The following is a 25,803-nucleotide window of genomic DNA, read 5'->3' on the forward strand; positions in this document are numbered from 1 at the left end:
TGACGTATCGGCGCCACAGTCCGGGTTGTTGCCAAGTGACTTTTTAAATTCTCGTAGTTTTTGCTTTGTAACTGCATTTTGGTGTTGTGCTCGTCAAGGTTAGGCGTCTAAAACTGCCCCAGACGAGCCCTTTTCGCAGACGCCCCCTTTGCGCGCATTTGGAGCGCGGCCTTCCAACGCCCCACACTCGTGGTATTCTTGGATACGTGCACGTTCGTTATCACACGTAGTTCCAGAAGAGTGGGTGTCCCAGGGCTGCGCCCGCCAGTGCAATGTGCGTTTAGTGACTGGCTTCACGCTTTCTCATGTGTGGGAAAATGTGCTAGTGTTCGCCGCCACGATGAAGCTCAGCGTCCAGGAAACGAAGGATCTGCACAAGTACACCAAGTTTTTCGCCCTGAAGTCGGCCCAGGTGATCATCCAGTCGCGGGTCGCCGAGAGGATCTCCACCCAGTGTAAGCCGAACACCCAGGGTACGGATTGGGTAACCAGTCGCAACCTAGCCCTAACCCACCCTAACAGATCTCTTCCAGTTCAACCTGCACATCAACGACCACCCTGATGTCATCGCCGAGACGAAGAAAGCCCTCAATGGAGAGATAATCTCGCCGTGTTTTCCGCTCTGCATCGAAATCTCGCTGCGGACGTCTGAAGGGGATCAAATGACGTTGGAATCCTGGTGCCTTAGTCTGCTACCTGAACAATGTGACCCGACCCTTAAAAACATCCCCTCTGTCTATAACAGAATGGGGCTTCTCTTGAAATCGTTACTATCAGTTACTCGAGTGACCCCAGCTTATAAACTTTCACGCATGCAAGGTGCGGATTCGTACGTTATGTGTTATCGTATTTACTTGGGTCAGCCTGTACTACACAGCCTTGGCGAAGATTATAAACAAACAAGGATAGGGCAAATTTGTACGCCCATCGGGACGTTGCAGTTTTCTGTAGCTTACAGAACGAAAATGACCATTTCACCCACTCAGACTGGGAAAAACTCAATCATGGTCAAGAGTGACCACTTCAACAGTAATTCCAACACCAGGAGGCACAGGAATGGGTAAGGTTTTATTACTTTTGTTACAACTGTAACCCATCTCTTGGTGGATTTTCTAATAATGATAAATCACATTTACTTCTTGAATTGAAGTTGAAAAGGCCTAAAACATCAAATTACATCCAAAAACGTAGAACTATTATTTTAAATCGTAAAAAATCACAACCTATTGGTACAATTATTTTTATATAAGGTGAGTCTACTAAAAGAATGTTTTAGTGTACTTATTACAAAAACTAATAATCAGACTTTGCTATTAAATAACTTATACAGAGTTTTGTGCCTCACTTTAATAATTTATTAAAAAAACTCACTGGTTTAAAAAAATTGTTCTTGAAAAAAGATCACGTTTTTAAAGTACTTGATGATGTACGAATAAAGAATTTCCTAAGATACATAGTTTAGGCACACTTTTATTTGTATGCATGCGAATTTTTTCAGAATTTTTCTCAATTCCTTGTAATACCTAAATATTAGATTATATTAAATATTTTGTAAAATGTGATTGTGAATATTATTTTTCCAAGTAATTGTCATGGATTACTTAACAACATGGTTTATTTACCAGTGTTACATTTTTTCCATTGAGCAATTAAACCCAAGCACCCAAGCATAAATTTCAGAAACTCATGTACTTTTTCCGTTTATGATATGTCTAGTTATGTAATCATATTGTTAAATAAGAGACTTGTCATTGTTTATTTACTTCGGCTTATTTGTGCAGTTGTTTTTGATTTTAATTATTGGACTGAGCTCCGATAAATATTACATTACATAATGCTAAATTATACATTTCACTCAATTTCGTTAGAAAAATCTACATTTATTGAGCAATTGTTGATGTGAAACGCTATAATTTTGAGAACTAATGCATCTCATTGTTGTTAAGACGTTTCAAAGTTCACAACATTAAACAAAACATTAATTAATGAAATTAAAATTGTCTCGCCGCATTGCTATTGGGAAAAACGTTACGTTATGTAATTATTTCCCACTTGCATTTTTCGTTCAAATGTTAATCTTGAAACTTGTTTGTGTGTGTTATTGACGTAAATTAATACGATCACTAAAAGAGTTGATGAATGCATTAAGAAAATTTGTTTACTACAAACGTAACGTTAAGTCATATCTTCAAGACAGCTAAAAAATTCCATTTGTTTACTGTGAACACAAGGTGCCTCAAATATCCTAGAACTGGAATAATCTGATTGTTGCAAGATACAATTCATTTGATAAAAATATATCGTGACATTTAAGTAACCGGATTTGGGTAGAATTTTTGTCGAGTTTTGTTCATTCATGAGTGAAAATTTAAATTAAAGTTATTCAGGAACATAAAAAAACAACGATTGAATTTACGGTATTATTAGCATTTCAAGTACTGTTCCGACATTAACCTTGTAGTAAAAAAGGTAATTACGAATAAAACTCGTAATAAATCATTTATGGGGGCTTAAAGTGCACCGTATCAGTCACTCTTTAAATTTTTAAAAAGTTAAGTGGAACAGTTATTTTCGGATTACATTTCGTAGAAATGCAGAAAAATATTTGCAAGGATCAACCGTGGACAAGGTTGACAAGTTTTATTTACTGCGGCTAATTTAAATTTAGTCTATTATTTTTACAGCAGTGGAAGTTTTAATTGTCTGATAATTTTATCAGGTTGTCGGGTGACCGGGAGCAGTAACATTGCAGTAATTTGTTATGTAATTTTAAAAATAACTATTGGCTCCAGTTCATGGCGTTTAATTGAAAGACTTACGTCAGAAGTTTTTTTTTTATTAAACAATTTGATTTACTGCTATTTGCATAACGTGCAAGTCACTGTTTTGTTTTTTAATGTGTGGTCGAAAGTGATTATCAGAAGATTTTAAAAAGGCCTTAACATTTTGTTTGCTTCATGTTCGACCTCAAGCGGATGGAAATTAGCTAAAAACAAAAGCTGTTATCGGGTTTATTGACAACACATGATAATCTTTTATTATTAATCAACTTTATTGATTCGATAATAACAAGTGTGTTGTAACGTTGTTTGTGAAAAATTGAAGGAAGTGAATCGTGGAACAACTTATCGCAAATATGCAGAAAATGCAACAAGAAACGATTATAAAACCGGAAATGGTTTCCATTCGCTTGACCGTTAATTTGTTTCTCTTTCAGTGATGATATCAATGACTTGACAAAACCAATGCGACCTGGTCCGTTTGCGGATCCTAAGCCGAAAAAAACGGTAGAACCTCAGCTCCCCGGTGTCACACGATTACTAGCGATGGGGAAAAATAAACCACGACCCACCAAAAATTCAGAAAATGCTGAAAACGAAGTGATAGAAAACCCAAGACTTATAGAAGAAGATGAATCTAGTAAAAAAGAAATTTCAAATTCACCCACGAAATCAATACCAAAAATGACATCATCAAATTCATCTAGACTTTCAATTTTTAGTAATTTAAAATCGGTGGATGAGGAGTACTGGATGCAGGAGCTGGTAAGTCAAAGTAGGAAAAATACGCAACCTTTGCTGAAGGATATTTCGAATGCCGTAATTGCGATTATCTTCGGTTTGACGTAATTTTCTATTTGTTTGGCCTTTGGAAAGGTTAATACATCAATGTTGACCCAATACCGGTTAGGGTTTTATTTTTCTCTGAAGATGTTTTGTACCGTGGGATGTTTTCGTATCTTTGCTTGGTCTCGTGACTTTGTGATAAACATGTGACAAAGTTAGATTGGATAATGGACAATAAAATGATTTGTAGTGACTCAAAATATCCTTGTACTTTAGACTTTCTCCGGTAACGGTTTTGGAAAGCCATTAAGACCACCTGAATAAGCAGAAACAGCTAATTGGTAGAGTAATTCAATAGATTTGAAAGGAGAGAGAATGTAATAATAATTTGAGATGAGCTGTTATAAAATTGTCGTGTTTGTTTACGGTATTATATTTCACACTTTCTCCAAACATTTTGCTTTACACATCCGGGGGTCAACGTTTGCGAAAAGTGCTTCCTGGAGTTGTATGACAGGAACATAATAACCTTGGCATTTTTGAGCTGAGCTATTTCTGTCCTCTCGACTTTCAATTTGTGAATTTGGCAATTAAACATTTTTAAATACACTCACTTCCCATGGAGAAAACCCACAAGCAAAAAAGTTGTTTAATTATTAAAATTCTCACAAATTTTAACAAGTATAATAATTGTGATATTCAAAAATTTACCTTGCCTCGTTTTGAGATAAAAAGATAAAGCTGTTGTTGTTATTGCTTGTTGAATAATGGAAAAATTTTCATAATGTATTCGCAAAACAAATCGATAAAAATATCCGGCGCCACAATTCTTTATCTTAGATAATTTGTTTAAAAGATTATGTAGTTGTTTGTCATTTAAAGATGTGTATCTTGGTTATATTGTTATGGTTATTGGGCCTGATTTATCTTATCATCCAGTTGAAGTGTTTAAAAATAACTTTCACTACGATTGGTCGGAAATATGCAAATTTAACCAATCTTTCTATGTTTAGTTGTTGAAAGTAAAAATAGTTGTTTATGGGTTTTGGGGTCACTTAAAATGAAGGTGGCAATTAAAAAATTCGCAATAACAGTGATACCTTTATCTCTACTTGAAATAATTTGTCCTTTTGACATCTGTGGTTTTGCGAGTCTTTTTCAAGTCATTAAAACAATTTTAATTAATTTAGAGGATTATTAATAATGATATGAAAATATTTGTGTAATTAACACGAAAATAGAATGCTATTGGAATAATTTATGCGAACTGTCTAGCTTTCTACATTTTGGTTGGAAATTAATTCGTAATTTTTTCAGAGCGCACCGTTTGCAAACAGAGGCCCCATGGGCGAGCTGATGCAGTTTTACAAACAGTGCAAAAAGTCGCCCCCTTTGCAATCCCCTCAGAAAAACCCAACACCTGAAGAAATCACCGAAATGATCAAAATGTACGAATCGCAGTTGCCCGAGTACGATGCTCTAGTGCAGTCATTTTGTGAATCACCCGATAATAACTAAAGTAAGAGTTCGTTTTGTAATTAATTTTTGTGTTTATTTATTGTCACGTCATAAAATTAGCAAATGTCACATGTAAATTGTTTCCTTCTGCAAAAGACTGATAAGAATATAAGAGCGAGTGTAAAAACGTTGTACATACTGAACATGAAATTACTTAAATGAGACAACAAAGCTGTTGAACATAAGTTTATTTTTTAAAGTTGTAAATAATACAGTTCATATATTTACAAGTTTTTGAACATTTGAAATTTTAAGCGGTTGTATTTAGCCTATTATCCTGTGCATTGATCTGCTAAAGAATCGAGCTCAAAAGCATCTAATTTTTTGTTGGAAGTTAATGAGACAGAGCAAGGCCGCCGAAGCGAGGCCTTGACCTGATCTGTGCAACCAGAAAAGAAAGTAAATTATGTGGTTTTTATAAATTGTTGCGTTCCGTACTAATTTAATTAAGTTATTAGATACTTTCGAGCATTTTTTCACAAAAAATAGAACTCACTTGTGTAGTACTTTGGTATTACTTCAAAACATGTTTTATAAATAGTACATACTTTATTTTACGTTCTATTTGCTCAATATTTAATTTGTTGTTGCGTATTATTTATTATAAGTATCTACAATATATTTTTTTGTGTTTTGGTCCATTTTTTGTATAAAATTATTTTAACTGGTACAAAAGATTTATCTATCAAATCAATACAACATCAAATACATTATTTATTATTATAACTTTGTGTTTTATTTAAAATCGTTCCAATACTGAATTTTCTGATTGTCGTCGAAAGAAATTCAACAGTAAGTATTCCAACGAAAAAGGTTGGTTGCACAAGCAACTATCGACGAAATATTGAAGGTAATAAATTACAATAATTAAAGATTTCGTGAATAACTGTTTCTGGAGTCAGTCTTTAATCATACGGTGTGGTAAATGGAAAATAAGTTTCCCACAAAAATTTCTGTTGTGCCAAATAATTCGATAACCAAACCTGTTGCTATTTAATATTTCAACATTCTCTAAGAAATAATGGAAGCACTTGGCGTTACAATATGCTAAATTAACTGGGTTATTTATTAATTAGTAAATCGTGGGCTGTATTTTAAGTTTTAGGTCAAGTCCCCAATAACTTGCAGACAACTTTTATTAATAGCAAGTGGGACAGTTCCCTTCAAACAATCCAGACCAGTAAAAAATTCAATCAAATAAGCTTAAAAAAATCTTAATTTATTATTCATTGATTTATAAATAAGTGCAATTCCAACAAAGTTACTAGAATGTTTGAGCCAATTGATTAATATTATTGCATTTGTAAACCCACATAATTTAGCATAATGGACGAGATAAATATTGCAGTTTATCTCAATATCGTTTGAATTTATAATTTATTGTATTAGAGTCACTATAAATATTTACATAATTTTATAGAATGTGCTGCAGTTCCTAATTATGATATAGTACAGGGTGATCAAAAACCGTCATTCCTATCCACACACCTAAAGTTTAATCTAACTTTATTGATACTTTTCTGCCAAAGGTTCGTCCTTTTGCCCCAAGCCGGCGTTGCAGTTTTTAAATATAAAATATGCATTTATTCGTAATTTGTTGAATAACACGTCTATTTTAAATAATGTTCCTTTATTGCTTCAGAAAATAGATTTAGAATATGTGCAATATCACGACAATTGGTTAGCAAATCATAACCCTGCCTCAGTCTAAAAGCACGTTTTAATTTATTTCAACGATATAGAGTTTTACAATTCAGAGGAGTTGTGCAGCGCTTTACAGAGTGTTCTAAGATTTGATAATTTTGACTCGAATCGAAACTAAATTTTGATCACCCTGTGTCTCAATCTGCGCTTTTGTATCAGTCGGTGGGCGTGTAGTCTTTATTGTGATGTTTCAAGAACAAGCAAATCTCCTTGAAGGTGGGTCTTTCGGTGTCGTCCCTCTTCCAGCACTGACACATCATTTCGTAGATCTCTGTTGAGCAAATGGGTGGTTTGCTTAACAAGACCTGGAATAAAATTTGTTGCTTGATTGAATAATTTCGATTGTTTGTTCTACCTGAAGTTCGCCCCCGTAATACATGTGTTCGGCGTTTTGTATGACTTTCTCATTGGATAAATTGCTAAAAGGCCGTTCGCATGCAAAACTGAGAATCTCCCATAGAGTGACAGCGAACGCCCAAACACTGCTTGAGCACGAATATCGATCCTGGAAGCGAGTGAAACTGAAAAATGTTGTTATTAAATTCATGGGATACTTACGAGGAGGATGCTCTCCCATGGTAACCAGCGGATGGGAGCAGGTGGCCGACCGCCAATTTCGGCATAATCTTTCCTATATTGGGGTTTACACATTGCTACGTCTGCTATTTTAACTACGAATCTCCTACCAACCAGGCAGTTCCTTAAGTTAACAGTATCAAAGTTAGCGAGTTTATCGAAGTCGTATTAGATAAAACATACCTAGCAGCGAGATCTTTGTGAACTACATGTTTGCTTTCGAGATACTTCATTCCGGAAGCTACTTGGCTGGCCATGTAGATGAGATTATCCACGCTGTAATGGAAACACATATACAATTGGAATAAATCAAATTTTCCATTTCTTACGTAAAATAGTTTCGTTCATAATGACCTATTTATATTCATTTTTTACATGCTTGGGAGCGTAAGCGCACACGATCAATTTCAACACGGGTGTTTCACTACTATTCATCTTTTAAAATTCAAATTTCGAGCGACTTATGATTTACTATAACTTTAAAGTGTAACTGAGTGCTTGGCACAAAAAATGAAATCAATATCTTGGTTCTTGAAAGATTTGGGCCATTAAAGGATAAGGGTACGTGACAGAATTTCAAGTCAATATCAGCTGAAATATATTTTATATGTACTTTTTTTGTGCTTTGTATTTTCACTGTAACACCAACTTGTCCGACGTTGTTTCAAGTGAATGTTTATAAAGCCTCTCAGCTTTCGCACATAAGTAACCTGCTCGAGAAAACTTAGGGATGTCAGAAAAATACATGTGATTACTTTTCATGGTGGTGCTGGTTTTCTTTAAAACCCACCAGAAACTCTCAATTGCTGCTCAATTTCACTCCCAAAAATTCATATACGCTGTTTCAAAATTCTACTATGAACTGAAATGGGACATTACTTAATATCCTTCATTTTTTTCGATCAGTTTATTGCTACAGGACAAATAGTCAGTGTTTACAAAATGGAAAATTAAAAAACAAGTAGATTTTTGTTTCCATTTATACTTTGAAAGAGCAGTTTCATAGATAATATGTATGTACACATGCAGGAAACATTAAAGGAAAGGGGGAGAAACATAATTATGTACATTTAGTTATTAATAACTTTGTGACTCATTAATATGTTTGATGAAATCACTCAATAGGGCTTCTCTAAATACACTGTAATTAGTGTAACTTCTAACATTGTCAGCAAAGGAATAAGAAAACCAAATAAATTCTAATTTATTTCTGTTTTTTTAAAGTGATTTAATAAAATATACAGCGTTTTTTGAGCCTTTTTCTTTTCTTTTTTTAGATAATAAAAGATATCAGAAATTACGTTTAAATTGATTTTGTTTTAAAATTTTTATGTGGCACTGCTCATAACGTTCTAAAGCAATAATATTTTGTCAAAACTGGAACTATAAACTGCTAAGTAAAATTAAAACTGAAATAAAGAAAATTGTTTTTTAGCATGTAGAGAAGACATGTTCTTGTTTTTTCCCTGAACTCTAGTTTCATTTAATTCGGAAAAAATTATGAATATAATAATTTTAGAATTTTGACTGAAACTGATTTAATAGTTGTATGAGTACAATGAGTATTATACTAATATTCATTCAAAAGTATTAAGCTTTGGTTTTGTATTTTAAAAATAAAAAAAATTATATCTAAATAACTCGTTTTAACTTTATATAAGAGGATTAAAATGATAAAAACTAAAATGTAAGTGGACTTCCTACAGAAAATATTTTTTTGTTTCATACAAAAAAAATACGTTTTACTTTGAACAAAAGTATTACACATGTGCATATTGCTGTGGAATGCTGATAAATTACCTAGTTTAGTAATATTATAACAATTTATTTGTCCTCACCTTTTTAGCTTAAATATTTCTCAAAAAACACTGTTAACAAAAATTGCAATATTATAAAATTTTATTTACCTAAAAGAAAAAATAGGAAAATTTCTTTAAGTTTCTTTAAGTTAATTGGTTCAAGTACTTTTCAATTAATGGAAATCATTAAAAATTGATGCATGAACTATTTCTTTAGTATAATTACAAAAAAAAAACAGATCTGTGTCTTTAATATTTATCGTTAATTAAAAATTAATAAGCCTTATAACATTAGGGTGTATTAATTATTACTGAGTTTACTTATTAATTATTAACTGAGTAGACTATTTATATCACCTGATTCATTGTAAATGGTTGTGATAACTTAATTTTAAATTCTTGTCTTTGTGTTTAAACCATTTTTTTTTTGTTATAAGAATATTGAAGTGGATTTTTTAACTTTATCTGTCTTCTTATTAAATTTAAAAACTACTACCACAGTAAATTAACATAATGTACCTCAAGATAGACAATTAAACGAAAATACAGTAACTTTAAATTTTGGTGGATGCGCCGGGTTCATTACACGATTGTGTTTATTATGAGAAACCCAACATGACAAATCGTAAAATAATCAACATTAGTATTATAAAAGCCCATTTGGAGAAAGCAACTTTATTAATTTAGAATAAAATAATTGATTTAAAATTAAATATCCTGACAAATAGTTTGATAATGACTTTCTTGCGAGTGTTGGGTAAAAATCCCTTATCTAGATCTTGGAAGCACAAGCGTGGTAAGCTGACATTAGCATTATTCGGCACTCTGCCATTATCAATTCAGATTTTATGTCGGCCATTCGGCAACTCTGACCATCTGGTATCAGCAATCACTTACCTTACGGGTTGATCGGCCGACGACCGAACAGTGCCATTCCTATTGACGAGAAACTGCAGATATTGAGCTAGATCTCCCATTTCACCGTATTCAATGACGGTCCAGGGTGGCTGTTCGGCCGTACAAACTCCCAGAACTTTACAAATATTCGGATCAGATAAGCTGGCGAGAAAGCGAACTTCTCGGAGTGATTCCATTGAACCTGTCGCAGCATCACTTTTCGCTCTTTCCGGACTCGGTGTTCGGACAGCCACTAAACGACACACGCCCGGAATTATATCCTCCAAACCTTCCGTTTCGCAGAGGGTGATCTGGAAACGTGGCGTTATGACATATTTGGACCCTCAAGACTTTCGCACAACAAACAATAAAACGTTATTCGGACTTGTGTTACGAACAGTAAAATTTTGACTAAAAATTCGTGTTCGTGTAAGGCGCATTTATTTTTAATCCTTAATCTGGCAAAGTCAGGAAGTTCGGGAAAAGAGTTTGCTCGTGATTTGCTAAATCCAACAAAATAATTCCCTAATTAAGTAAGCAAGTAAAGGGTATAATTAGATAAGGCGCAACTTATCCAATTTAATGAGTTACCTACCTCTCCAGCGTGACAGGATCCGACTTTTTCCAAAGGCCGGAGAGAATATCGCGGTATCGGTACTAATTCCGCTTCCCTGCAGCTGTAAGCGTGACCCATGCTTGGAGCAATGTTCCAGCACACAACTGGCGGTGGTATCTGCAATATTAATTTATTATCTGGAGTTTCGTGATTTATTGCATCGCGGAATTGTAATCTAACAAGAAACAGAAGCGCTATTTCTATCTTTGGAATAATAATGAAACATTTCATGGCTCAAATCATCCTAATTACTTTACTATTCATGAAAGGTAAATAAATTGTACTCGGAAAGCCGTTTATATACGGATTGCGTATTAATACGAACTTTAACCGAATCGTTGCTTTGATTTTAATGAAGACAAATGCGCCGCTAGGCCACGTTCTAGCACAAATACACATTTGTTAAAATAGTTTACTATAAAACATGTTCGTTTTCATTCTCCATAAATTGGTTATCGTGTCATTTTTAAAATTGTAAGATTTTATCAAATTTCCAATCTCCCGCGCTCACCGCCGCCGACAAACCAACCAATGAGGTGCCGTCTTGAATGAGGTCACGCGTTTGTGTATGACGCTTGAAAGTGTGTTTTAAAAAAAGTTTTTGCGGGTTGTGTAAAGTGTTTTTCGAGTGTTTGGTGCCAAAATGACTCAATTTGAAACTTTATTGAAAGTGTGGTGATGATGGTCGAAGACACGCAGCGATTTTAACCGGCTTTTGAAAACAGCGAGACGGACGGTAAAGTTTTGATATTGAGTTGTTGTTATTAAAGGCATTGGCACCTTATTTTATCTATTTTGTTTTACGGAAAGTGAAAATGTGGTTTTTAGGTCGGTAGGTCCTTTTCAAAATTTGCTACGATGAAAATTAAGGGACGAAAAATTATGACGTCACAAGCGTCTCTCGTCATAGAGTCCTCTGATCAACGAACCCTCTCCAGCACCAAAAACTTGACAGATATTTGGACATTTTTCACACATCTTCCATAGAAGAAATTAACTAGTTTTTTGTCCCAAATTTAGTCTTGAATTTTGCGAAAACATCGAAACGTTTTGTCAAGTTTTGGTAAACTCTGTCAGGGTCGCATGTGGAATCAAAAACTACTAAAATTTGATCTTAAAATTGGACCAAATGCTCGAAAAGTTTTTATGGCGTCATAATTCCAACTTTAAATCGAAAATCGAAATAACTTGAGTTAGAGAGTATCCTTTTCATTATTATCAGTTAAAACAAAGTTGTTTTTAAGTTGCCAATGCCTTTAAGTTTATTAATTTTAAGTTTGCGGTTCAAATGAATTCAAAATATACCTACAGCAAATCATGTTTTTTGAAAATGCAGCATAAGGAGTTTGCTTTTTAGTTTGGATTATTTTTGAAAGCTGCTAATGCTCCAGGTTCTACCAACATTTTCACCAGATATTACAGAAAAACAGAAAAACGGTGCTTTTTTGGTAGCATTATTTACATTATTTACATCTTTTTAAGTGGAGAAAGTGGCTCTTATTATCATTTTTTTATCACGTTTTTGTCTTCTGATCTTAATTTAATGTACCATTTTTCAATAAAACTATAATTATTATGGATAATAATTCATAATAATTTTTCTGTCATAGATAGGAATAAATAGCTTATAAAAAAATTACAGTCCTTAACAAAACTTAATTAGGGTCCAGAACAGTGGATCTTCAGTGGCTCTTTTATGGGCAAGGCTAAGTTCAATAATTAAAATTTTAGTTTTGATAGATAAATTCCAAAAAAATGCACACTATTGTGTTTAGGCACAGGGTGAAAAAGTGATGTGAAATAAATAAATTTTGCATAAAAAACGCAAAAAGCATTACGTAATTTACGTACAACTTTCTATGTATTCGGCAAAGTTTTCATCATTTGTCGTTTTGTAGAAGCAGATTCTGAGGGTGTAACAAAATTTTTTAAACATTTTTTCTCTTTAGCATAGCGTCCGATGAGTTCTAGTTTAAACTTTTTTTTGTGTTTGTTTCAAATAAAAAAATTGCGTCAAATTTTGAAATAAGTGGTGAACAACCACAAGACTACAGATGCCAGAAGAAATTGATCCAAAAATTGTTAACGATGATTCCAAATCTACTAAAAGCCTGATTTTCACGAAGAGTTGAAATTCTTAAACAAGGTTTTTTTCTAATATTTTTTTTTAATAAATCGTTAACTACATAATTTCATGCCTTCATTGGTGCGGATTTAATTCAAAACTTTTACCCCAGTATTTATCTACAGTCTAGAGAAGCGCTAATAATAAACTCTTCTCTCTCTTCGAAACTTTTTTTTAGAATTCACCTTGAAACACTAGTAAAAATTTGTTCTGAAGGAGCTAATTTCATAATTTATAAGTTCGTATGAACAGTTTTGTATAAAAAGATGGAGCGAGACGTGAAACATTTATAATTATTTTTAAATGGAGACAATCAATTCTTTATTTTTAGAATTGTATAATAAGGTGTTTTAATGTTGCTGTATTTAAAGGTTTAGTAGATTTATACAAGCCGAAAGTCTATAAAAGCGAGCAAATATTTACGTTGGATTTTATCGCATCTGAGCTTTAATAAGCTGCCCTGTGGTCAAGCTTTTAACAAAAAATGTAACCTGATTTTTCTCAGAACCAGATTTACATTTTATTCCAATTATGAATTGTGATTATTGGCAGACATGCACGCATTAATTTAGGATGTGGTAATAAATTTCGATCACGTTCTTTTTGTTTACACAGATTTAGGTGTTTGTAAAAAATCGATTTATTTTGGGTATTATATAAAAATGAGTTTGCTTCATGCCTAGATACAATTTGCCAAATTAATTGGTAGACTTCCTCCTAAAAAGCCGTGTAATTAAGCTCGATTGTGCGACAGTCCGCTGTCTGGCTCTCCGAAATTATTAATTTATGGCCTATATTGAACAAATAAACCGCAACTTTGATCTATTACGTTACCCTGTGTTTCTCCCTCGGCGCTGTGTGGTATCGTTTCCGATTTGGTGGATCAGTGGCAACTCTCGGAAAATAATTTCCTAAATTAATCATCTTCGACTTTGGACTTATTGCTGGCGTGCTTTGTAAACTTCTGTAGTGGAGAGGAGACGATGCTGAAATGGGACTTTGATGTAGTGTCGGTGAGTCGGGTAACGGAGGTACTTCCGGAGGCTCCTCCGGTTCTTCCATTGTTGACGAACACCTCAACGTTGCGTAATTCGGTGTATAATAATTTCCTACAAGCGGAGATCGATACTGTTCGAAAGAAACGGACGAGGAGTCTCCTGGCGCTTCTTGACTCACTGGAGTCGGGTGGCTGCTCTGAGCCGCGTTATTACTCGATGATAAATTCATCAACAAATCCTGCAATTTTTTTGTAACGCCTGGACGTTGGCACAAGCTAAATTGTACCTTCATGTTGATGGTGACACCGAACGGGTTTTTAAGCAAGGTGGGCGAGCCTTGCAGCTTGTGTCGTTTGTTGAGTATCAAAATGATCACAAAAACTACTAGGAGTAATAATATTATTGCCGTTAATACACCTATGATTATTTCCACGTATGTATCACCTTCTTTGCGAGCTGCAACTGAGGAGGGGAACCTTGAAAGTATGAAAAACGGCGAAGCTCGCGAACTTACTTGTTTCAAAAGCATCCAATGTATTTCCACCGGCTGAACTAATTACAAGTTCGTTTTCACTAAGATCAAGAGTTTCCTCTTCGGAAATATTGAACGCGACAGGCACTGAAACACGTAGTCATCAGTTATTTCATGCAGCTCGTATGCAAACTCTTATTTGAGAGCCCTTTGTACAGATGGGCAGGAATGATAGTACACGTTATGGACACAACATGCAAAATCGCGTTGTAAGCGTTCTGAAAGCTTGCAAAAATTCTGTGTGCGCTTATTTTTACAATGCAAATAATGCAGATGCTCAATTAAATAAAAAACGTGACAGTTTTTGCCCTTTAGTCGGAATTTATAGCGTTTTTCTTTCGCCGGAGTCGGGAGTTTTTTGCTTACGAGTTGGAATCCGGACTAATCAAAATTTTATTTGAGAGCTTTTTATTATTTGCATTAAAGGAGCAACGACTTGTTTTTATCTATCGGAACTTTGGGCAGTCATGCACGATTTTTTTCTGGAATTTTGTTGACAGAAGCTAGAAAATTTTTCGGGTTAAATTTACCAGAATCAAAGGCTACTTCACTGAGCATCATCCAGCGGTCCGCGAAAAACAGACGCAGTTTGATGAAACGAGCGAGTCTTTGATGAAGATTAATGGAGACGTTCCGGGCATTTTCCAGCACTCGATCTGGCATGTATGAATAGGACAGTGTTGGGCCATTGTAGAAACGTCCTCCGATACTGAACATCACTTTCGCTTTGGAGAAAACCTAAAGGCAAAATGACAAGGCAATCAAACCAATTACTTCTTTTTACGAGATAACCGATGTATCAAAGGAGACGTTGTTATTAAATTGGATTTAACAAAAAGTTTGAACAGCCCTCAAAACTTGGGCTTTGTTTAGAACAACATTTTCATTTTGGACAATTAATTGATAAAATTGGAGTCATAAAACATTTATTGCCCAATCAAAAATAAGTGACAAAGTTGCTAAAGGCACTCTTTTTATGGCTCACATAGTGGATTGGTATCCAGCAGGCAAAAGCGTTTATATGCTCAGTAGTAAAAGAAAAAATTCAACAAGGTACGATCGCAATGCATTAGTGAAAATATGTTAATTGATTAAAACACGAAAAAAGCTTTTTAGTCCGATCACATTATTGATTAGGTCCTTTCTTTCTAGCATTTGTAAACAACTTAAAATAGCTAGTCGGATAATTTATAGAGCGAAATTACAGCAACCAAGTTAGTTCGGTAAACAATTAAAGTACTTAGTTTTTCGTCAACACTTGCATCAGCAAAATAATTTAATCCCTTTGAATAAAATGCTTTATCAAGAAAAATGAACTGCAAGAATGCTTTGTAACTGCGGAATTTGGTTTAGAACGTCTCAGAGATTCTTGATAGCGATGGGATGAGAGATAATTTTATGTGAGCTACGATCGTTTACGTTGCAACGAGAGACTGAGTAATAACTGTAGTAATTTTCGTTTTTGAGAAATTGCAAGCGATGGGAAAAAATCTGGATTTTTAACAAAATAATACAAGAACAAGTAGGTGTTTGTGTAAATATGAACGCAAGTAAACATCACTTACCTGTACATTTCTGCTAAAAAAATTATTTGTGAACAAATAAACTTCGCTAAAGTTTCGTATTTGATCAAATTCAAACGTAAGTTCGACGTAGCCATTAGCACTTGTGTCATTCTTCCAAGCAATCCATCCATTACCTGAACATTAAATAATTGATTTGTACGTTAATGGAGTAAAAGGTAAAGTACCTTTGCCGTAGCCTATATCTAATCTAAAATTGTCGGCACCAAATTCGCCGTCTACCAGACGGCCTAAACCACCTTCTAGTGTCCCGTCGTTACGGGTACCATCGTAGGAACTGTCGTAGAGTCCCTGGGATGGTTCTGAGCCTTCGGGAATGCTGTAGGAAATAATTCCGCCTGTAAAGGATTTTACATTTAACGAGAATCAATAAAACAGCTAAATATTTGACCATTTTTTGATATAATTATATAGCATGTTCCTTAGACGAAAATAAGTAACCCATAGACGACACTAACAATATCAGCGAATTAATTTGGAATAGTTTTCCCACATTCAGTAGTTCCGAGGAATTCGTCAGAGGTTTATTGCTACTTGGTTAATTTTCTCTTATTTTTTTAATCAGATATAATACATCGGAATCCCGTTTGTTCCATATTGAATGAAATAACGTAGTTTTGTGCTTTTTTATCTTAATTCTACAGAATAATGCCAAATAATAACAACAATAATCCAAATATCTATTTCTATGTCTTTTGTTTTTTTCCGATAATGACTGCGATCATGTCTCTTTAATCACAAGTAGTATACGATGTTTTTTCGAGCTTCTGATTTATTTTTTTTATTTGTTACTTTTTACGACGTTTATTAAAATTTTTTTGCATAAATAATAATCGACGACATACGTGTATGTATATGTTGGTAAAAACCTGCAAAAATTGATTCTGGCGCATCCACCATTTTTGTCAACGATGAATATTTGAAATTTTTTTGTTCAGTTAGGTTTTCACCTATTTTTATAATCGAGAGAGGAGAAATAAAAGCCTAATAATAAACTATAAAAGCAAAAATTTTTCATGAAATTTTATTGCAGAGATTGTTTGAAAAGAAGGAAAAAATAATAGAGATCCATGTAGAATTAAATTCTCCATTTTTAGCGAAATAATAAAACAGTTGTGGATACTTAAAGTTCTCTGAACGTAATCTTAAAAATTTGGGATTCAGTTTTTTTAATTTAATTTTATGCAAAAATAAGGACATTGACGAGATACATGTACAAGCTAGATAATAAGTTGGAAAATTAATCCCGGCGCATCCACCATTTTTACTGCAACATAATATTTGTTTATTTTTTTGGTCAACTAGGTTTTGACCTATTTTATAATTGAGAGACTAGAAATAAAAGCCTAATAAGAAGCCCAAAAAGCAAAAATTTTCTATGAAATTTTATTGCAGAAATTTTTCAAAATTCTGAATTCGACATTTTGAAAATATTTTTACTGAAGATTTCACATGACATATTTAGCGCATTCGAAAATCAATACGCAACATAAGTTTAATCAATTTGCTATAGGAAACAGAATGAAAAAACTACCATAATTACCCTCAAATATTGGTATAAAATCTAACATTTATCGAATTATTTCTGTTAATTATTGTTTTAAAGTGAAAGTACGATAATTGAGTTGGGTGGAATTACCGATTTTTCCAACAGTGTCATGACATTTGTTTTTCTCCATAGTTCTAAATTTAAAATGGAACGTGTTTGTTTATGAAAAACTTTTAAATTAGCCTTGTGCTGAAGCCTTGTTAGAGTGTATATCAAATTTCCCATTACCTGCAGAGAGTTGTTTGAGGAAATTTTGCATCAACAAATAAATGAACAAATAGGCACTTATGCAACCAAAGACTGTGTTGTAAAAATTTGTTAAAGCTTGAACTTTCCCAGATAGTGCTTATCGGATTTTTCGATTATTTTATGAGCTGAGTACAATAGTGTACGTGTTCACCCCAGGATGTGTATCCCATAACCTGTCAAGCCATTGATACGGTCAAGCTATAGATGGCCGTGCAATAAGGGATGTCGATTGCATGAAGTGAACGACGAGAATGCCAGACTGGCTATAAAAGCAAAATATAATAAACCCTCTATATAGGGATTCTATTTTCCCTTGCCCGTCACGGTCCACCACATGGACCACTCGCAGTTTTAATAATGGATTGCCGCGACTCTATGATTTATCAATACATTCCTCGCTACCGGTGCAATGAAGTTCCCAATTCTATTTGGCATCAACGAAAAAAAATTGTTTTATTGCAGCACATGCGAACTACGGCCGGCTAAAGTCCGACCCTCTGTATTACCAAAAGCAAAGAGTTTCATGAAAAGTTGCCTCACTACATATACGTTCGCTACACCGTTTCATACCCAATGAAATTATTCACTTATACGAAGTTTTCCCCGTATTTTCTCATATTTTGTCCAGCGTGAGACTTGAATGAAATTTATGCGAATTTTAGTTGCCAACAATCTCAAATCAAATTTAAATTCACCAACTGTTACAGTCTCCGTCGAAACGTATGAATTCAATCTTAGTTTTAATCGTAAACATAAATGCATCTGATTTGCAAATTTTACAATTTTATAAATTTAGAATAAACTGGATAAACGGTTTACACACCGTTCGGAAGAAAGCAAAATATTCGGATGCAAAATAATTACAGAATGGGTGAAATCGCTTTAACTGTGGCGTTTTTTGTAAAAGTGCAATATCGCGATTTTATTGCAATTCCAGTGTGGAATCGTGACGCATGAAAAATTTCAAACAGTACATACAAAGGGCGAACCTTTTGAACTAAAATTTTGTTCTGTTATTTTGGAAAGGTTTCGCTTTATGTGGGAGAAGAAATGAGGCTTTTATTCTCGTTGCATACATAACCAGGCAATTTAATTTCTATTTTTCGGTGAAATAGGGAGCATGTGTTTAACATTCAATCATATGCTAGAATTGACAAGCTGCCTATTGCTGAAAGTGAAAATAAAACGAGTCTTTAATTGTCTTAGTTCCGTTGAAACTAAATTAAAACAGTTTTAATTTAAACGTTATTCTGCAGGCACTTGGACAGATTTCGTATAATTGCATGCAATAGGGCGGCTGTAAACGTATATCACGGCAATCACGACTCCTTGTGCGAAATCTAATTAAGTCGAGTTTTGCCCGTTGTATGCAAGAAACCGAATATTGAGTAACTAAGTGCGTTGCGATTATGTCTACGTAATCCGTATTATCCGAATTAGGGCGATAATTCAGTTTGAGAGAATGGGCGACATCTGGCCTGGCCCTTCATCTTATTTTGTTAGTGTTACAGACGTCGCTTATTTTGAAAATCCTGTCTTTCGAGATCGCATATAGAATTTAATTAAGAGGGTGTTTATCGGTGCAGATGTGAAAATTTCAATGCTGCTAGCTTGAAAGTAATTAGTCCACGAATGAATTATGGGTAATGGTTGAAGATGATAATGAAATAAGCGCCGAGAAAAGCTTCGTCATTTTAACGGTATTAACACCTTGGCAGATTAATAATTCACTAACTGCAATAAACTATATTCAGCTTAACGAACAATTAAAAACGCATTTAATTTTTTTTCTAAAAGCGGATTAATTGTATTGTTTACGAAAACGGGAATTATGCTAATATTCACTTGCTTGTAAAGTTTGTTTAGAAACCTGCTTTTCTCTCCACTTTACAAAGATTAATTTGGAATTAGGCAAAACGTGACTGTTGATATTCAACGTCGAACAGAACGTTACATTATAATCAATGATCACATATGGTATAACCAAGTATGACACACGCAAATTAGTTTTGGCATCCCAATTGTAGTAGGTCATCAGTATTAAATTCCGTTGGGGTGCATATTATATGAAATTGGCATAATTTCAGCGTTCCTATAAAACCGCGACAGATTAAAACTACAGAGGACGTCCAGCTTTTGAGAGCAAAAGCTGTTTTATTATTAAAAAGGTTGAAACCTAATTTTTACACAACTTAATACCCCACAGCTCGTTCAGGTTACCGGCTATTTCATGCAATATTTATTTAGAAAGCCTATTTTTACTTAATGTAAATGTAGTTTTTAAATATTGCATAAATTCATTTTTGGTTTATTAAATTAAACAAGGTTCATGCAAATGCTTTTGCGTGTGATAAAATAACAGCAATTAAAGTTCTACAAATTAGCTCAACAATAATTTAGGTATACATAAAAGAGCTTCTCCACAAGCTAGGTAATTACGTTGTTATATTACATATTAATTCTTTGTATACCTATAATTTTTGTTTTAATCTTCACTAAAGTGTGCTAAAATTTGTAATTGTCACATGTTTTATAACTGCTTCCTCTTTCTAAATTTTCGTAATGAATGCCTTCGAATTAATTAAAATACGTAACAGCGGAATTTGAGATTTGTTTTTACCTATAATGATCCAATTAACCTTTTGATGTGAAAGTAATTAAAAAAATAAACGGAAATGACTACGGGATTTGCATTTTCTAAAAGAATGCTTTTATTTAAGTAGCAATTTATTGGACGTAATATTACATACATTATAACCTAGTAAAAACTTTCATTAGCGGACTCCGACGGTTAGAAAAATGATAATAATAATAATAAAAAAATTACAAAATTATTATTAAAATAAATAAATTTTCGAAATGTATTTTCTCATATCGGGTGATATAATTTAGGGGATTTTTAAGAGTTTTCTAATTTTTATTTGCAAAAGTGAAAGTACAAACAATAACAATTAAACACCATCAAATTTATTTGTAGGAGTCAGTTTGTACGAAAATAAAAATTATATTTCCCCAGGTGTTGTATGGACACGTTTGTTGCGTTAAAGAATAGTCGTTACATTTTTGACATTTCTAATAACAGCCGCATAGCATTATTCCTGTAATTACCAGTAGTTTTTTCTCGAATAGCATTATGCAGGTGTTACACCAATTTTGCGTGACCATTGCAAAAACTTCAAACAGTAAATTAGTTTGCGTCAAATTAAAAATTACAGAGTGTGAGTGCATAATTCAAATACTTGTGTTGTTTTGAAATTATAATCCTCACTAACACGGAGTTGCGAATAAATTATGACCGTTAAAATTTCATCTTATACAGTGGTCAGTAACCAAAACTAGATCCGGTTTATTTACAGCTGACTTGTGTTCTACAATGGACAAAACAATTTTGCTTGACGTTACTAAAATGAGGACTGATAGGTAATGTTTAAATCATAGCTGCGAATTGACACTCTGTTTTAGGGTTCGTAAGCCAATAGTCCATTCTGCAACAACGTGACTGTCTTGTAAACTATTCATGAAATGTCACTCAAAGTACTACTTCCCTATTAATTATGGATAAGTTAAGTAGTGGATCACACGCCGTGGTCTTTCCGAGATGTAATCTACCGTCTACAGTAAGCGCTGCTCTTGACACTGATTAATCGCAGCCCTGCTATATTATAAAGGGGTCATTTACATGCCGTATGCCAACTTTTCCTGTTACTTCAACCAAATAAATTTAAGTAGTTTTTTCGTCCAAGTTTTTTGTGTATAATTAAAGGCAATGCCAGTGACTGTGGCAAAAGATCAATAAAAATTTCACTTCACCTTCATACGGACATCCCAGAAGTTCAATTCGGAGGCAAACAGTTCTCCTGTGGACGCTGTAGGGCAGAATTCGCACTTTGCTAGCGAACACTGGAGGCATTAAACGCTGACTTTCCACAGAAGCGGTGTCACTGTTCCCTCGCAATATCTGGAAATTTAATTGGTTCAATTATAACCCCGATCTTCAAAATACTTAAAGTGTAGATAAAAGAATCAACAAAAACTTATAAACCAAGCAAAACGTGTACAAAGTTTTAGATTTTTCTGTTCCCAGCTTTTTGGCTACCTTGTATATTTGTTTATTTCAAAAGTTTTCAGTAGATAGAAATAGCTGCTAGCCATATTTGTAAACTCTACTTTATGTTTTGTTGACTTTTACTTTATATTTATTTATGTGGATAGCCCAAGAAATATCGATTTGGTATTATAAAACTTTAATAATGTTTACTCTGCACTTTTAAACTTTTTATTTGTGCTTTGGTTGTTTATATTTCCTATGTTATAAGAGAAACAGATTTTATATGATTCCAAACTTGAATTAAATTCAGCTGGGATTGAAAAATCCAAATTTGTGTTGGCAAGTGGTTAGGCTTTAACTTTTAGCCCCGTAAATATTTTATGTATTGTTGGCCAAAAAGTGAATTGGTGAGAGAATGGAAAATATTTGTGTGGAGTCGCGGTTTTATAATCTTTTTACCTTTCAAAAGAGATAAGTAATCCAAACTTTAAGCTTATTTATAATTAAATCTAACAATTCGAGTCGCCGTCTATTCAATTTTCTTTATATCCTCATAACATGCATAACTGGAGCAATGCTGTTTTCAGAAGAATAATTCTTTTCTTGGCATTTCTGTCACGGATGGTTGAAGTACAAAAAAATGTAACTTCTACTAGAGAACGTCTACAATACAGCCGGAATAAAGCCGTATTTAAACGATACCATCCTAAGTATTGTGTTTGCTGACAGACAATCAGATGAGATTAAAGATCTGGAAATATCTGAGGTTTCTTTGTGTTTTGCTGAAAGCCTATTGTATTTTTAAAACAAAATGATTCGGGACGATTTTTTCGATTTACAGATTACGTTTTATAAATAAAATTCATTTCGAATAAAATCAAATCGAATGAAATTGTTTTTTATCATTTTCTGCGATATTAATTGCGATTTATAAAACCGTTCAACTGTTAGCTTACGTTACGCTGAAATTTTAATACATCGTTATCGAGCACGATAATTATGACTAATTAATTACTGCAAGCTTTTCATTACAATGAATTGTTAAATTATAAGTGAATCAATGCACCAATTGCAGTTGTTTTTAGTATCGACATTCTATACTTGGATTTGCTCCAATGAATAATTAAAACTTTAATACACAGATCTATGACAAGTTGTAAATTATTATTTAGATCGGTTTTGCACATTTGAGATTTATGGCAACTAAAATCATCTGAAAGTGAACATCTAAAACAGTGAAACAAAATTCAACTCTCTAAAATTTTTCTTTGAGGGTGATTTATATCGGAAATATGTTTAAATGCGTACTTTTAGTATAAATTTTAGAGACTCTACTTTCCTTTTACGAGTAATAAAACTAAGTGTTATTGTTTTGTTTGTGCAACGGATCTGTAACAGTTTAAAATTCAGCATTCGTCCCTATGGTATATCAACCCAGGAAGTTATGGTTCATAAAAGAAAAAGTAAAATATTATGGCACTACAGGTTAACAGTGCTTTATTGAATTACGGAATCGAATGTACGGTTAAATTTATTGGATTTGTTTTTTCTGTTAAAACATTTTTGCTTCATGTTTTATTTAATTAATAAAAGACCCTGAAAGCTCAATTTTCAACATTTGCGGACAGATTAATTAAAGTGTCAATAAATGCTGAGTCTATTAGCTACAAAGCAGTACTGAACGTACACATTCTGAAAGCCGGGATTCCAGTTACTAACATCTACTAAATTACTTGTGCATACATCTGGAGTCAAACACTCTATTATTTTCAATTAGCAGCTCGCACGTTTATTCACATGAACTACTAAAGCAAGAGTCAATTTTGATAGTAATGCGAACGCGCTTTATGAAGTTTTAAAAGGAAAAAAAGGCAGAGAATTGTTCAGATACCGTAAACAAAATGCTAATAATGAGCGGTGATTTGGTTGTATCTGTGATCTAAAAAGCGGCATGGTGATGGCAAGATAAAACGGCAAGTTTGTGTCGGTGTCATGAATATCTCGTTTTGAAAGAGGGAATCGTTTTTGTGCTGATATCCAGACGCATTGACCCGAGCGACGGTCACTGATGGGACGGCTGATCACGGATGTTTCCGCAAACTGACTCGAAATTGACTCGTAACGATCAGAATATTCGCTTGCGTGCTGCTTTGATAGTTGGCGATTTGTGGAAGTCACCGTTTGATACAAACAATCAAGATAAAAATATGTGCTTTGCGTGGGCACAATTGCATTTGCTTTCGTATCCATAATATTAATTGCGTATAATTTGTAATAGAAGGAAGACGAAATGTGCTTCCAAATGGCTTCATCTTCACAAGACGTTAACAACATCGTTCACTTTCCTTTTGATTTATGATTATTAGCACTAACAAACTAATGAAATATTTTATTACGACTATCAGAAAATCTCTAATTTTGGGGATAAAAAGGAACGTAATGTATGATGACCAAACAAAGAAACTATTATTTCATGCCAAGTTTCCACGAAAAATTTATTTCTCAAAATTTCCAAATGGAAATGTAATAGTACTATACGAAATTAGCAATTAAAACATTCTTATGAAACCAAAACATAACAAACAGATTTACAACGTATAAAAAAATAAAAGAAAATTAATAAAATTGTTGGAAAATATTTTTCATATTACTCGAAGCAAAGGAATTTTTTAAGTAAAAAATATTTTTGGTAGGGTGAACCAGTTTCTCTACCCTTTTAAAACGAGCGGGGAAACGTAAATTTAATATTTTTGACTGATTTATAGCTTTAAATGTAATTATTAGAATGATTTCGGGGGAGGAAAAATACGCCTTAAAATACTGGCGGAAATAAATGAATGGCTTAAGTACGTGATCATATTTCTAATCAGTTTTAAAACAAGCATAATTTTTATATTTCAACATTTTTTATTGGTTGTAAAAACATTTTATTCGAAATACTGCTAGTTCAAAAATGGTGGATGCGCCGGGCGCGCAACATATTACTGCCGTTTTTAATAATTTAAAAACTAGTTTGTGAATATTTTCGCAATTATATTTTTATTTTTTGATTTGAAAACAAAATATACAGTTTTAATCGCTGTTATAATTGTGTTTTTAAAACAAAAATTTAACGTTTTACTTGATTGTAAAACGGTTAATACTGAAACTGTTTAAGTGTAAAAATGGTGGATGCGCCGGGCGAGTAATTTTTGTCAAGTATTCGTGTTTAAAAATTTATTAATTACTTTGTTAGTTTGTACATAACACTTATAACTGTGCGTGTGAAGAGCCTTAAAGTTCTGGGCGTCAGGAAAGTTATCTAACTCGTTGATTCTCTATTTACGAACGTACGTTAAAATATTGATTTATCATTCAAAGATTAGTAAAGCATTTAATTATGTCTGCGTTTTTGTGTACGTAATGGAATTGTGGGATAGGATAACAAAAATAAAATAAATCAAAAAACAATTTATTTGTATCGCTGTTTTGAATACTCATCGCTTTTGTCTGGATTTATAAAACCAAATCAAATATTTCATTATTGAAAATAATTGTCACCTGCTTATTATCCCATCGCTTGTATTCCTTCCATTCGTTTAAACCAGGCCGCCAATATTCCACTGTGTACTCTTCGGCATATTCTTGACCTCGACCTCTATCATACCTCCCTTGAGTTTGTACTCCTGTGACTACGTGAACCTCACCCAAATCTACTTGTAGATATTCTCTAATTCCTCTTTCCACTTGTTGTTTTGGACACCATCCGCCCCCTGCTTTCTCTACCCGAAGCCTGAAAAAGATTAATGATAAATCAATGAATGCTCCCGTTAAAAATTAAAGGTAAAAAAACAGATAAATTCAAAGTTTCGATGTCTTCTGAATTAGAAAACTCCTGAATCAATTCAATCTAATGGGAAAACAAACATCACCGTGTCCTAGCATCATTAAATGTTTGATGTATCGTAATGCTCAAATATTTGTAGACTTGTTAAAGTAACATAACATACTGCAGGTAAAACTTTTAAGTAGTGTACTACTTTTTTATAATAATTACTGTTTGT

At 33.5% G+C, this 25,803-nt stretch overlaps 2 protein-coding genes across 5 annotated transcripts in view; one reads left to right on the forward strand and one right to left on the reverse strand.

Annotated features, from left to right (window-relative positions):
• Positions 1-13: 13 nt before the first annotated feature.
• Atg13 (Autophagy-related 13) lies at positions 14-5,810 on the forward strand. 3 transcript variants are annotated; one of them, XM_008201859.1, is made up of 4 exons: positions 14-484; positions 534-1,060; positions 3,218-3,545; positions 4,884-5,810. In XM_008201859.1, exons 1-4 carry the CDS (start codon positions 341-343, stop codon positions 5,082-5,084), a joined length of 1,200 nt encoding a protein of 399 aa, XP_008200081.1. In that variant the 5' UTR covers positions 14-340; the 3' UTR covers positions 5,085-5,810. The 3 variants fall into 3 exon arrangements, with proteins under 3 accessions (XP_008200081.1, XP_968716.2, XP_015833122.1); XM_963623.3 differs by having other exon boundaries at positions 14-473; positions 523-1,060; XM_015977636.2 differs by having other exon boundaries at positions 34-455; positions 523-1,060.
• LOC657229 (discoidin domain-containing receptor 2) overlaps positions 5,258-25,803 on the reverse strand; it is a 47,076-nt gene continuing 26,530 nt past the window's right edge. For both annotated transcript variants that reach the window (XM_008201860.3, XM_064359269.1), the window contains 14 exons: positions 25,301-25,532; positions 21,523-21,670; positions 16,082-16,252; positions 15,897-16,030; positions 14,862-15,069; positions 14,314-14,418; positions 14,086-14,261; positions 13,636-14,037; positions 10,656-10,793; positions 10,061-10,371; positions 7,548-7,640; positions 7,347-7,488; positions 7,144-7,293; positions 5,258-7,093 (listed from right to left, as the gene is read on the reverse strand). In XM_008201860.3, coding sequence (XP_008200082.1) covers positions 6,944-7,093; positions 7,144-7,293; positions 7,347-7,488; positions 7,548-7,640; positions 10,061-10,371; positions 10,656-10,793; positions 13,636-14,037; positions 14,086-14,261; positions 14,314-14,418; positions 14,862-15,069; positions 15,897-16,030; positions 16,082-16,252; positions 21,523-21,670; positions 25,301-25,532 — 2,560 coding nt within the window. In that variant the 3' untranslated portion in view covers positions 5,258-6,943. The remainder of the gene's footprint in view (positions 7,094-7,143; positions 7,294-7,346; positions 7,489-7,547; positions 7,641-10,060; positions 10,372-10,655; positions 10,794-13,635; positions 14,038-14,085; positions 14,262-14,313; positions 14,419-14,861; positions 15,070-15,896; positions 16,031-16,081; positions 16,253-21,522; positions 21,671-25,300; positions 25,533-25,803) is intronic.

This window comes from Tribolium castaneum, chromosome 1 (assembly GCF_031307605.1).
Source record: "Tribolium castaneum strain GA2 chromosome 1, icTriCast1.1, whole genome shotgun sequence".
In the NCBI taxonomy this organism is placed as follows: domain Eukaryota; kingdom Metazoa; phylum Arthropoda; class Insecta; order Coleoptera; family Tenebrionidae; genus Tribolium; species Tribolium castaneum.